Source organism: Ornithorhynchus anatinus, chromosome X1 (assembly GCF_004115215.2).
Source record: "Ornithorhynchus anatinus isolate Pmale09 chromosome X1, mOrnAna1.pri.v4, whole genome shotgun sequence".
Classification (NCBI taxonomy): Eukaryota; Metazoa; Chordata; class Mammalia; order Monotremata; family Ornithorhynchidae; genus Ornithorhynchus; species Ornithorhynchus anatinus.
Genome location: NC_041749.1, coordinates 34,353,487 through 34,367,491, shown reverse-complemented (window position 1 = coordinate 34,367,491; position 14,005 = coordinate 34,353,487). Strand labels below are relative to the sequence as shown.

At 52.3% G+C, this 14,005-nt stretch overlaps 1 protein-coding gene across 2 annotated transcripts in view; it reads right to left on the bottom strand.

Annotated features, from left to right (window-relative positions):
* FLT4 (fms related receptor tyrosine kinase 4) overlaps positions 1–14,005 on the bottom strand; it is a 99,975-nt gene that overhangs the window by 31,119 nt on the left and 54,851 nt on the right. For both annotated transcript variants that reach the window (XM_029051462.2, XM_029051463.2), the window contains exons 8-11: positions 13,668–13,785; positions 11,880–12,034; positions 10,962–11,124; positions 6,350–6,491 (exon numbers count right to left, since the gene is read on the bottom strand). In XM_029051462.2, coding sequence (XP_028907295.1) covers positions 6,350–6,491; positions 10,962–11,124; positions 11,880–12,034; positions 13,668–13,785 — 578 coding nt within the window. The remainder of the gene's footprint in view (positions 1–6,349; positions 6,492–10,961; positions 11,125–11,879; positions 12,035–13,667; positions 13,786–14,005) is intronic.

Here is a 14,005-nt window from a genome sequence, read left to right as displayed (position 1 = left end):
TCCCAAGCGCTTAGTACAGTGCTCTGCACATAGTAAGCGCTCAATAAATACTATTGAATGAATGAATGAACCCCGCCTCCCCAGGTGCCCTCCTGGGCCCACTTTAATGATGAAGGTTACAGGTTTTGTTTTCATTTTGTGTACTCTACCTGTCCACGTTGTGGTTTAACAATTCTTCATTCCTGATGTGTCTGTCTCCGGTCCCTTCTCCCCACTTATACGCTTAGATTATGAGCCCCCAGAGGGATTAGGACCATGTCTAATTCCCATCTGTGTAGTCTTTCCCAGTGCTTAGTACAGTACTCTACATAGAGTTTGGGCTTAATAAATACTATTATTACCATTTCTGCTAATAAGGTGAGGCTAGGAGTTCGGACTAGGAAAAGAAATCAGGAATTCCCACTCCTAGCCCCTTTCCTTTCACGACCAAATCGCTCAGCCTCCTGTCCTGAGAGAAATGAGTAATGGGAAGGGAGGGTCATGGGATCCAGGACAAACCAACCCAGTATACCAGCCCTCAGCCAGGGGACTACAGAGCCTCATGCCAAGCAGCATGGCCTAGTGAGAAACAGCATGGTCTAATGGAGAGAGCACAAGCTTGGGTGTCAGAAGGACCTGGATTCTAATCCTAGGTCCACCGCTTGCCTGTTGGTTGACCTTAGGCAAGTCATTTCACTTCTCAGTGCCTCATTTACCTCGTCTGTAAAATGACCCCATGTGGGCCGTGGACTGTGTCCAGCCTGATTAACTTGTATCTACCCCAGCACTTAGAACAGTGCCTGGCACACAGTAAGTGCTAACAGCTACCATAAAAAAGAGACTTCCTCTGTACAGGTGGCACCCTTCTTTGGAAACGAGCACCCGGAATGACATTCATTCTTATCTCATGGTGCACTGCAGCTCGTATACTGACATCTGAGCTGTCGGATACCTCATCGCACAGATAGCTTGTTTGGCATGAGGGGAGAAGGAAGAAGAGGAGTATGAGCAGGGAAAAGGTAGGAGAGGAAAAAGAAGAGGAAGGGAATGAGGAGAAGGAAAGCAGGCTTATTTTGAAAATACGGAAACCTGAAATTCATGATAATGATGAGGAAGATGAGCAAAGATCACACAAGTACAGCTAACACTGTTAGTCTATGCTCCCAAAACATCCTCTGTATTTCAGGCTTGGATGTGGCATGATCCCTGCTCCCTAAAAGGGACAGGTATTGACGTGATATCAACAGGAATAGCACAGGAGACGGAGCCCACCAATGAATTTAGACCTGAGACATTGCTCAGCTAACTTTGACAGCTGCCTAAACTCTTCTAGGCCCTCTGGGAAACTTTCAGGCCGTGTTAGCAGCGGCAGTGATAATAACAATCATAATAATATTGTACAGCACTTACTATATGTCAAGTACTGTTCTACGAGCTGGGGTAGGTGAATCAAATTCATCCTCAAGACCGTAAGTTCCCCTCCAGATTAACTCCTTGGGGACTGTAAACAGCCCCTCTGACTCCCAAGCCTGTGCTCCCTACTTTAGGCCACGCTAGGACCCGAAAAGTCAGAACAGTCCTACTCAATAAATCCATCCCAGTGGTAATAGCAATAATAGTAATTATAATAATAGCGATAGGATGACACAGTCCCTTGGGACCGGGATTCAGGTGGCCTGGATTCGAATCCCAGCTCTGCCACGCAACCTCTGTGTGACCTTGAGCAAGTCACTTCCTCTGTGTCTCAGTTTCCTCCTCTAAAATGAGACTAAGATACCCTCCTGCCTTCCCGCTTAGACCGTGAGCCCCGTTTAGGAGAGGAACCGTCTGACCTAATTATTGCACATCTACCCCAACACTTAAGTGCCGTGCTTTGGCACAGAGTAAGTGATGACTGTTACTAATCTTATGAGTTATTACGTCAACCTCTAGGACTAATGAATTATGATTCCTGAACTTCCTCAACCATCAAGCAGCCGATCTGCTCTTCAGGGTTCAAGGGTCTTCTCCTAGAGTGGGCTGTTTTCATTTTAATTTGCAAGACCTCTGCCCCGCATCAGTGCCCTTCCTCCAACTCAGATGCTCGACTGACGAGAAGGGAGAGAGGAAACATACATGAAAAAAGGGGAAAGATCATGAAGATTCCTGGAAGCCCTTTCTTGATTCAGGCAGCCCGAGGGCATGATCTTGATGTTTCCTTCATGTTTCCTCCCAGCTTCCTTTACACCTGCCATATGGACTAGGAGGAAGATGACCACTGAATGTGCTTGAAAATGCCAAACACTTCAGACATTTTCTACCGTGATGGTGTCAGGAGAAGACATTAAAGGCTCTTTGTAGAAATCCCCACGGTAGAGGATGTTACTGGGGGAGGGCCCCCCAGACCTCAACTTTGATCTGGAGCCACTGCGTCCCCCACCAGATCCCTGTTAACACGGGAAACGCTTCTGAGCTGTGGAGCTCAGCGGCAGGCGCTGAGGCGGAGGCAGGCCGAGCGTATAAAATCAAAAGATGGGGCACAGAGGTATCTAGCGCCCAGTATGTACCAGACTAAGTACACAAAACCAGACGAATGGGCACTCTGAGAGTGAAACCATCTGGCCAGCCTGCCCGACCCCCCAAACCAAGGCTGCAGTTCCTCACCCCGGCTTCCAAAGTTTTGGGGGGATGTGCGGGGCGGAGAAAGCCACCTCTCCTCCCGTGCCTCTCGGTGGCCCGAAGAGCAATTCCCGGTTGAGGCTTTGGAACAGGAAGTGACTTTGGAGGTGTGTATGAAAACAGGAAGTGACTTTAGGAAACGGGGAGCCATTTGTTTGTTCTCGGGGCCTCCATCCCTCTTTGTGTGCCGTCCATTTGACACTCTCGCCTCGCACAGGAAGTTAGTCATGGGGGAGCGCGCCGAGCTCTGACACTTACGGCTCACGGGGGGGATGGAAAGAATGGGCTGCCGGCTAGCAGCTGAGTGGCCCTGGTCGGGCTGCAGGGATCGGGGAGAAGCCGCCATTTCCTGGGAGGAAGCCAGCGCGACTGGGCAAAGGGGACTTCTCACACTCACGCGGTGACTTCGCTCACACGCATTTCCACCTGGAGCCCTGAACCTCCAGTTTCACCGGGGTCCCTCCCCTTCCTCCAACCCCCTCCCCGCCATCTCTCGTTCCCCTGCCGGCCTTGTGACCGTCTGCCGTTGAAGGCCTTGTGACACAGACCTTGGACTTCTCCCCCCCTTGCAGAACTGCCTTTGCTGACTGAGATCAGTCGGTTAAATCTATCATATTTATTGAGTGTTTACTGTCTGTGGAGCACTGTATTAAGCACTTGGTAGACAGATTCCCAGCCCACAAGGAGCTTACTAAAAGGAAGAAAAAGGGACTGTTGCCAAAGCAATCCTGGGCCGACACTCCTAGGTTAGTAGAAACAGATGGTGCTTGTTTAACCTAACTACGGGAAGACCCAGCTTCGGAAGCAAATCCTGACAGGGAGGAAGAGTGGTCTTGTGGTTAGCGCACGGGACTGAGAATCAGAAGATTCTAATCCCAGGTCTGCCACTATCCTGTCCTGTGAGTCTTACCCTCTCGGAGCCTCAAGTTCCTCATCTGTAAAATGGGCAAAATAACATCAGCCTGTACCTCACAGAACTCCCTTTGAGGATAAAACGAGCTAACTCCTGTGACAGAACTTTGGAAAAATTAAAACTTTATAAACACTCAAGGTATTTTAACGGCTACTGATGTTGGTCATAAGCCTCTGTTCTCTATGCACTGAAAGATCTTGGCCAGTTCCTTCTCCTGTCTGGGCCTTAATGAAACTAAGAGGATCCTCGCCTCTCTGAGCTCCCAGACCCAGCGGTTTGCCACTCCCACACTAATCTTAGCACTCAGTAATAATAATAATAATAATTGTGGTATTTGTTTAGTGCTTACCATGTGCGAGGCAGTGTACTAGTGATTGGTTGAATACAAGCAAACTGGATTGGACACAGTCCCTGTCCCACATGGGGCTCACAGTTTCAATCTCCATTTTACAGGTGAGATAAATGAGGCCCAGAGAAGTGAAGTGACTAGCTCAAGGTCACACAGCAGACAAGTGGCAGGACTGGGATTAGAACCCGTGACCTTCTGACTCCCAGGCCCGCGCTCTATCCGGTGCAGGGAGGTTGGGGGCACTGATGCAAGCAGTGACTTGTGCCCACTTCCTCTCACGCCAGTTCCTTTCTCCAGGCATTTGTTTTGAGCATCACTGCCCAACCTGGTGGCCAGCGACACATATATTGAGAGGGGACAGGAATGACCTCACTTCCCCTCAAATGCACACACTCCCCACTCCACCGGGCCAGCGAAAGGGGAGAGATCCCACTTGCACCCTCCTGAGAGAGGGCAGGCATGGGCTTTCCTCACTTGCCACTGCGATTCCGCTGTCGTCGGATCGGGGAAGCTTGCCGAGTGATGGCCCAGGCGATGGACTACAGTGAGGGTCGATGGCCCTCCCTGGGCGCCGGTGCCAGCTCGAAGCTGCTCCCCGATCACGGTGCCAGCAGAGAGAGCAGGAACCCTCTAAGTATTGACGTTTGGGTGAGCGGGGAGTTGGAGCCGCGGCTTAGCCATGGAAGCTGACCATCTTTGGAACACGGAGAGTGAGACGTGGGACAGGCCGGGAGCCAAAGGACGTGGGACAGGCAGCGGGGATTTCCAATAGTCCTTTTGAACTCAGGCTGCGTCTCTGGAGGCCAGGACGTCCCCATATGAAATCCGAATGGACCCAGGCAACAGGATGGGTGGCCTTCCCAAGCACAGGTCCGGGAAGGATCCTTGCCAGAGCCCCGGAGTCAGGGCCAGCCCCCCCACCCCAATCCCTAATCAGCGTGCAACTGGCTTAGTGGAAAGAGCCGGGCTTGGGAGTCAGAGGACCTGGGTTCTAATCCCAGTCCGGCCACTCGTCTGCTGTGTGACCTTGTGCAAGCCGTGTCTTTTCTGTGCCTCAGTTCCCTCATCTGGAAAATGGGGATGAAGATGGTGAGCCCCACGTGGGACAACCTGCTTACCTTGTATCTTCCCAAGCGCTTAGAACAGAGCTCGGCACCTAGTAAGCGCTTAACAAATACCATCTCCATTACTGTGATTATTAATCCCAAATCCCTGAACCTAAGGTCTGGCTCTATTCGTGCCCAGCTCAGCAAGCTGGGGAGTTATATGGTTGGAAAGTCTCAGAGTGTAGATCGGGACAATAATCCTTTTCTTCCTAAATGCTCAAAAGCCTTTTTCCAGCCCCAGTCTCACATACCTCATAAGGCCTTCGTGAGAGAAGGGGCCATCTGAAGCTCAGAGCTACCCAGTGACAAACCCAAGGTCACACAGCAAGTCATCCCCAAGTGGGACATGGACTCTGCTGACTTGATTTCATTGTTTCTACCCCAGTGCTTAGCACAGTGCTTGACCTGTAGTAAGCGCTTTGCAAATACCACTGTTGTTATTACTATCGTTGTTAATAATAATGATAATAATAATAACTCCTGATTCTTGCCCAGTGTAGTAGAGTAGTCTAGTGGGTACAGCACAGCCCTGGAAATCAGAAGTGGGTTCTAATCCTGGCTCCGCCATTTATCTGCTGTGTGACCTTGGGCAAGTCACTTCACTTCTCTGGGTCTCAGGTACCTCTTCTGTAAAAGGGAATTAGGACTGTGAACCCTGTGTGGGATAGGGTTTGCCGATTATCTTGTATCTATCCCAGCGATTAGGACAGTACCCGGCACATAGTGAGTGCCTAACAAATACCACTGAAAAAAACCAAAAACCCTTCCAAGCACCTTCACGCCAGGAAATTTAGAACTGTGATAATGTTGCTCCCAGGACATCCCCACTTGCCCCCTCCTCAGTTTACCCCAAACTTTCCCTCAGGCTGGAGGCCAAGGAGAACCACCGTCAGGTTCCTGGAGAAGCTCTGACCTCTCAGCCTCTCTGTCTATCACTGTCTCTCTCTGGAGTTCTCCCAACCTCCCATTTCCAAACAGCAGATCAATAATAATAAAAATAATAATTATCATTATCATTTTTTTAAGCCTTTACTATGTGCCAACCCCTGTAGTAAATGCTGGGGTAAGGACGGTGTAATTAGATCAGACACAGCCTCTGGGCCACACGGGGCTCTCGTTCTAAGTGGGAGGAAGAACAGGTATTTGATCCCCATTTTACAGACGAGGAAACCGAGGCACTTAGAAGTTCACCCAAGATCACGCAGCAGGCAAGTGGCAGAGATGGGACTGGAACCCAGGCCCTCTGACTTCCAGACCCAAGCTCTTTCCGCTAGGCCACACGGCTCCTCTAGGATCTGGGGAGGGCTACCATCCTCCCTTGCCGCCCCCTGCTCCCCACCTCACCTTATTCCTTCCTTCCACAGACTCCGTCCAGGTTTCGATGCTCTCGATGGGGTTCACGGCATCCTGGGTGGACACGTCCTTCCAGTCCATGCACTCGGGCATCCGGTCCCTCTGGAACCTCCGTGCTGCCTGGCGTCGGCTGCTGCTCCACGGGCGATGGGAGGAGAGAGTGAGGATGGCACAAGGAGAGAAAGTGAGGGGGGTGAGAGCAGGAGACCGGAAGAGGTTAACAGCTCCAGTCAGCCTTACCGGCCCCATGGGTTAACCTGTATCGGACGGGGTTGGAACCAAAACCTTTGGACAACTTTTGGGTTGGGCTGTGTGCAGGATGACCTTATTTCTACATCCCGTGGAAAGCGAAAGTCGTCTGGAGCTCAGACCATGATTAATGAAACTAAATTGGGCCAGGCCCGGGGCAGGTCAAGACAAAACAAGGTTAGGGTCCGGTTTAGTGAAGTTTTGTTTGATCCATTCATCACTGCCTTTTGGCTCTCTATAAGCCAGCCCCACCCTAAAGAACTGCTCTCCTCTGACTCCATTTCCTATCCTGGACCTTCTGTTCCAGACAAGCCTGACTTCTAGTAGCCTCAACCCACTCGATATTCCCTCTCTAGCCCCGGAACTTGGACCCAAACTGACCCTCATACGCCTAACACCCACCCTGCTCCTGACTGCCAGATCACATCCCACTCCTCCTTTACGCCACCAGGAAGAGCTCCCTGATTCTCCTGTCCACAAGGAACAATCCACTCTTCCCTCTCCAGACTCTTTTGTTATTACTGCATTTACATGGGCATAATTCTGTCAGCTGTAATAGTTTCCAAGAGCAAGAACCCTGTAGATTCTACAGCATAGGTCCATACTGCCTGATAGAGTGCTCTGCAACCTGTAGACCCTCAACAAAGTCATGTTGCCAGGCTGGAGAGAGCCCAAGGGAGAATTCGAAAGACATCGACAAAGGAGAAGGATGATCATATTATTTTTGATGAAACCCTCCCTTCCTCCTCAGATACTGTGAGTGGGAGAGGGAGGAAAAGGAGATGGGGCAAATGAGGGGATAAAGTACCCCAGAACTCTAAAGCTACCAGCTGCATATTGCACAGTGCTCTGGAGACTTAAGTTGAGCACGACCCACGTGCTCCAACCTTGATTTGGGAGACCGACATAAACGAACGCGTAAGGATCGCGGTGTTGGTTAAGCATTTATTATGGGTCAAACGCTGTTCTATGTGCTGGGGTGGGTACAAGTTGATAAGGCTTGACACAGTCCCTGTCCCACATGGGGCTCACGGTCTAGGTACGTAGGAGAACAGGTATTTAATCCCACTTTACGGTTGAGGAGACGAGGCACAGAGAAGTTAAGTGACTTGCCCAGCAAGCAATTGGCAGAGCCGGGATTAGAAGCCAGGTTCTCTGACTCTCAGGCCCGTGCTCTTTCCACTAGGCCACGCTGCTTCTCTATTTGGTAACTACTTCCTATGTGCTAAAATCACTGACAGAGAACTGGAGTAGATACAGTCAATCAATCACTCAGTGGTATTTATTAAGGTCTTATTGATTGCAGAGCACTGTAATAAGTGATTGGGAAAGCCCAGTACAATAGAGTTGGTAGACACGATCCTTGAATCCCTGACCACAAGGAACTTAGGGTCTACAGGATAATCAGGTCAGGCGTAGTCCCCGTCCCAGCGGGGCTCTCACAGTCTGTTTCGACTAAGCTCGGATATGTAGTCAGTCTATATGGAGCCCCAAAAACCTGGGGTCCCAAGGCTACTGGGGCTACTTCCCCTCCTCCCCCAAACCACCGTGCTGTTCTGTCTTCCTCTGTACCTCCCATGAAATCTGGCTTAGCGTAAGAAGAACAGACCTGAGACGCTCTTCCTAGAATCTGCTCAAGGAGCTGAGGATAATGAGACTTGACTGCAGCCCTTTTAGGAACAAGGGCTCCATCAGGAACCCTCCTGGGGATACCTGGACAATATCCTCAGTTAAGCGCTTAGTACAGTGCTCTGCACACAGTAAGCGCTCAATAAATACAACTGAACGAATGAAGTGATCGTTCCGGGTTCTGTCCGGGTCTCCTCACCACAGGACTGAAGAACCGAGAGAGTGGTCCCCACCAGCTGGTTGGTTAGGGAAGGAAGAACCCGGTACTGGCATTTCCAGTCAGGTTGAGAAGCCCTGGGGATGGGAGGGAGGGCTGGCAGTGCCCACGACAGGCGTCAGGAAGCTTGCGTCTCAATGCCAGCGTGGTGGGGGTCGGCAGGGAGGCTCTGTGTAAACAACAGGAAGTCAGGCAGAAGCCTCTCGCATCCTCCGGAGCTGCCCAGAGCAGGGACACGGTGGCCTTGGGAGACAGTGCTACTCATTCATCACCCCTTCTGTTTCCTGCCACGGCCACCATGGGCTCCCAAGGGCTTGCAAATGCCCCAGTTCCCTCACCAGCTTCTCAGAGCACTGTTTAGAGCTCAGCAACGAGCCCTGCCTCCACCACTTCCCCCAAGGAAAGGGCCTTTCCTCTCTTCCTCCTCATTCTCTGTCTGTCTGCTTGCTGCTCTGCCCATTCTAGATCTTTTCTCTCTCTTTTTGCCATCTGTCTGCCTATCTGTCTAGATCCTCTCTCTCTGTTAGTCTTTCTTTGATCTACTATTCCCTCTCTCCCTCTCCCCCCGCCCGCCTTCCATTTCTCTCTCCTTCCTTTGCTTTTTCCTTCCTGTTCCAAGACAGTGGTAGAATACCGTCCTGGTCAACAGGATCAATCAATCAATCGTAATTATTGAGCACTTACTGGGTGCAGAGCACTGTGCTAAGAGCGCGGGAGTGCACAATATGATAGAGTTGATAGACACATTCCCCGCCGACAACAAGCTTACAGTCTAGAGACTGTGAGCCCGGTGTTGGGTAGGGATTGTCTCTTATTTGCTACCGAATTGTATTTAGCACAGTGCTCCGCACACAGTAAGCGCTCAATACATACGATTGAATGAATGAAAGGGGGAGACGGATATTCATATAAATGAACAGGGCAAGGACAGCGCATGTACTTCGCAATGTTCTGCACCCCTGCCTGCATACTCACTTGTTCCACTCTCTACTCACGGGAACATGTGTGGCAGGGAAGGGACGAGAGAGTGCAAGTACAAACCTCCAACACTCTCATCGATCCCCAAGCCGGATTTATGTCTATCTATCCACCAGTGCTATGTACTGAGTGCTTACTGAGCCGAGCCCTGTACAGAACGCTTGGGAGTGTCCAATGCAATGGAGTCGATAGACGCTCTTCCTGCCCACGAGGAGTTCCTACTGTGTTTAGTACAGCGTGGCTCGATGGAAAGAGCTGGGGCTTGGGAGTCAGGGGACGTGGGTTCTAATCCCGGCCCTGACACTTATCTGCTGTGTGGCCTTGGGCAAGCCACTTAACTTCTCTGTGCCTCAGTTATCTCATCTGTGAAATGAGGATTAAGACTGTGAGCCCCACGTGGGACAACCTGATTACCTTGTATCTACCCCAGTGCTTAGAAAGTGCTCGGCACATAGTAAGCGCTTAACAAAATACCATAATTATTATTATTACAGTGCTCTGCACCTGCACCCAGGAAACAATCGGTAATACCACTGAGACCACTAGTCTCAGAAGGGAGGCTCATTCGTTGTTCCCGATGGGAGAATCCATCATCTTTATTGCCCTCCTTTATCTATGGAAGACGCTCTGAGTTTTGGGGCGTGTTCAGAGTAGGGTGGTGGATGGCTCTGTCAGTCCTCGGACCAGGGAAGCCAGCTGTGGCTTCTGGGCTGTGCGACGGTGAGGACACTCCCTCAGCTCTGAGAGCTTGTTATTACCATTATTATTATTGATATTACTGTGGTATTTGTTGAATGCTTACGATGTGCCACGCACTGTTCTAAGCACTGGGATAGATACAAGGTGAACAGATTGGGCACATTCCCCAGTCCACAGTCTAGCTCGGAGGGAGTAGGATCGAATCTCCGTTTTACAGATGAGGAAACTGAGGCACAGAGCAGTTAAGTGACTCGCCCAAGGTCACACAGCAAAACAGTGGCAGAGGCGGAATTAGAATCCAGGTCCTCTGACTCCCAGGCCTGTGCTCTTTCCATTAAGTCGCGCTGATTTCAGCCAGAGTTCTGGGAATTCTCCCTTCAGCATAGACCCCCCTCGACTTCAATCGTCCCGGCCAGTAGACTAGGGTCTTCTTTCTCTCATTCTCTCCCAAGCGCCTAGTACGGCACTTCACACTCAGTAGGTGCTCAATAAATAGCAAGGATTGATTGATTGGCTCTCAGCCTTGGCTCTACAGAAGGAACTTCCTTCAGACAACAATGAAAACACCCGCCGTTCCCCAAGGGCAGCAGGAATTTAAATAAACACAAGGAGCCAGGCCAGGCTAGCGGGGTGGGAAGACGGGGGGCAGACCCATGGCCCGTTCGGTTGGAATCTTCCTCCCCTACAGTGATCTACCCCGTCCACACGTCCGCCCGCCGACTGCTCTGACGCTGCCCTCCTTCCCCGCCTTCCCTCCCCGCCTGGTTCTGTTCTCCCCCGGCCCCGCATGGTCCTCCCTCCCTCCCCGGTGTGGGCGGGGGAGACACTCACAGGCTGCGTCGGGAGAACGTTTTGCAGGGCGTCCACGGCCTCCACTGCCACTGGATGCCCTCGGGCGGCGGCACGCCATAGACGGTGCAGGTCAGGGCTTGGCGGCTGTGGCGGGAGTAGATGCTCGGGGAGGAGGCCTCCTTCTCATGGATGTGAGGGGGAACTGCGAGCAGTGGGGAAGACGCGGCATTGGCCGAGCGACTCAAGCCAGAGCCACGGGGAACCTCGGCCCCGTGTGTCTGTTTCCTCTGGGCGGATCTGTGTTGGGTCCCCGGCCCCACGCTACTCCGCTCTCTGCTGCGAGGGGTGGACCCTGAGGGCTAGGGCGTCTGGGAGACAAGATCCCCAATCCTGATCCAGACTCCTTTTCTGACCCAGCTTCTGGAACCCTAGGCAGAAGCTGTCCCGCCTCCTTCGGACTACCGAGAGCAATATTCCCGCTATTATTATTGCTATCGTTCTCGTCTGTCCGTCTCCCCCGATGAGACCGTAAGCCCGTCAGAGGGCAGGGACTGTCTCTATCTGTTACTGATTTGTACGTTCCAAGTGGTTAGTACAGTGCTCTGCACAGAGTAAGCGCTCAATAAATACTATTAAATATTCGAGGGACAGCGGTCTCGCGACGGGGATTTTTTCAGAGTCGTTTAAACCAGTGCAGAGGCGACCCCGGCAACCGAGAGGAGCTACAAGGAGAGATGCCAAAAGCTGTCCCAAGTCCTAGCCAGAGACCTGGCGGGGTCTTAGTCAGAGTGCTTACTGTGTGAAGAGCACTGTACTAAGCGCTAGGGAGAGTACAATACACATCCACTGCCCACAGTGAACTAGGAGAAAACTGCTCCTGGGATTGAGAGCCCAGAGCAACCGATCCCTCGGCAGGGCCCTTGGCCCGGCCTGGCTGGTCCCTCAGCTCCCTCTTACCATTGACTACCAGTTCCAGGCTGATGTTCTGCCTCAGGCCGGCTTGTTCGTTCCACAGCTGCAGGGTGTACGTGCCCGCGCTCTGCTCCGATACATCCTTGATCTGCATCAAATGCTGCGACTGCCGGCTCGTGACCGGCTTTCCATCCTTGTACCTGGTGGGGAGCGGAGGGGAAATGCAGATGAATAGTAATAATGATCATTTCTAAGCCCTTTATGTGCGCCAAGTACTGTGTTAAGCAGTGGGGTAAATGCAGTACAATCAGGGCAGATGAAGTCCCTATCCCACCGGGGGCACGAAGTATAATGGGGAGAGAGAGCAGGTACTGAATCCCATGTTCCAGAGGAGGAAACTGAGGTACAGAGAAGTTAAAGGACCTGCCCACGGTCATACAGCAGACAAGCGGCGGAGCTGGGACTAGCACCCCGATCTTCTGACTCCTGATCCTGTGCTGAAGGGAATTTGAGTCTGGGCCCCCTTCTCCAGGGTCCCCAGAGGGAGAAGCCAAGGTCTGGGGTCATCTACGAGAAGACCCCACTCCCAAACTCCCCTTCCTCCCCACCGCTGCTCGGCTGGGTTGGGGGGATGGTGCCAGAGGATCGGGGGTTCCGATGGCAGCAGGAGCCTGCACTTCCTCTACTTCCCTATGTGGTCCCCACCTCAAGCTTCTGCTGCCCCAAAACTGGTAGATGAGAGAGAGTTCTTTTCTTTCTTCCCTCCACGAGAGATTTTACCTTCTTTCCACGGCTCTGATCTCTAACCTATGCTGCGGGTCATCCCTCCCCACAAGTTTTCCCTCGCAGTCTCTACTTGCGGGCAACCCCAGAGCGGGCCCGGGTGGCTGGCGTGCCAGCCGTCAGCTGAGTGAGCTTCTGGGAAACCCTGGAGTGGGGCAAAAGCAGGGGACTCCTGCTTTTTTGAATGATTGAAACCATGCATGATTGAAACCATGGAAACTCAGGAGAGCTATCTTCCCGTAGAGGAGACAAGCAGCAGATGCCTCCAGAGGAACCCCGGAAGGTCACGGGCTTTCGCCGAAACGAGGCGACGTGTACGCAGGCAGTCGGAGGACGGCACCCCCATCGGGCTCCCAAGAAGGGGTCCCTTCCGCTTGGGGTAGACTAGCTTGGGTGTGTTATTCTCAAGGGGCCCTTCCCACCCAGTGCAGGCCCCTTATGCGAAGCCTGGCTGATTAGATGTCCTCAGTTTGCCAGCCTATGGACCCGAGACCAGTCCGCCAACCTCTGGACACAGAAGCAGCATGGCCTAGCAGAGAGAGGATGGGCCCGGGAGTCAGAGGACCTGGGTTGTAATCCCTGCTCTGCCACTTATCTGTCGTATGACCTTAGGCAAGTCACTTCGCTTCTCTGGGCCTCAGTTACCTCGTCCGTAAATTGGGAATTAAGACTGTGAGCCCCATGTGGGACCGGAACTGTGTCCAACCTGATTAACTTGCATCTACTCCAGTGCTTAGTACAGTGCTTGGAACATAGTAAGGGCTTAGGAAATACCATTTAAAACAAACGAACCAGGACCACAGAGTTCAAAGAGAGGCAGGTAACCTTATCCCCATTTTACCGATGTGGAAACTGTAGGCACGGACACGTCAGCGCTCGCCTGCCAGGGCCGGTGACTATTTGGAAGACAGCCCCACCCACCCACTTCCACCCCCTCCAATTCCCGATCCTCTCCTCCCACCCCACAGGCCGCCATATCCCTTTTCCTGGCCCCTGACCTGGGGGGGGGGCCCAAGCCTGGAGGAGGGAAACTCCTCAGAAACGCATTACCACTGAAACTCTGGCGGAGGGTATGCCACAACTTTCACCGGCAGCTTCACCACCTCGTCTCCTGCAGTGGCCTCGATCAAGGGGCCTTTCCTCCACTCCACGTTGATAAAGGGCTTCTCTGCACAGCCCCAGACAAGAGGTGGGGGAGAAAGAAGGGACAGTGAAAACAGGGCTCACCCCCTCCCCAAGGAAGCCCCGCCATCTGACTCGCCCAGGCCTTACTGGCTTCTTCCCCTTTCAGGATGGGAAATCGAGGCACCTTGGCAGATCAGTAACTTCTCAATCAATCAATCGTATCTTCTGGGCACTTACGACATGCAGAGCACTGTACTAAGCAC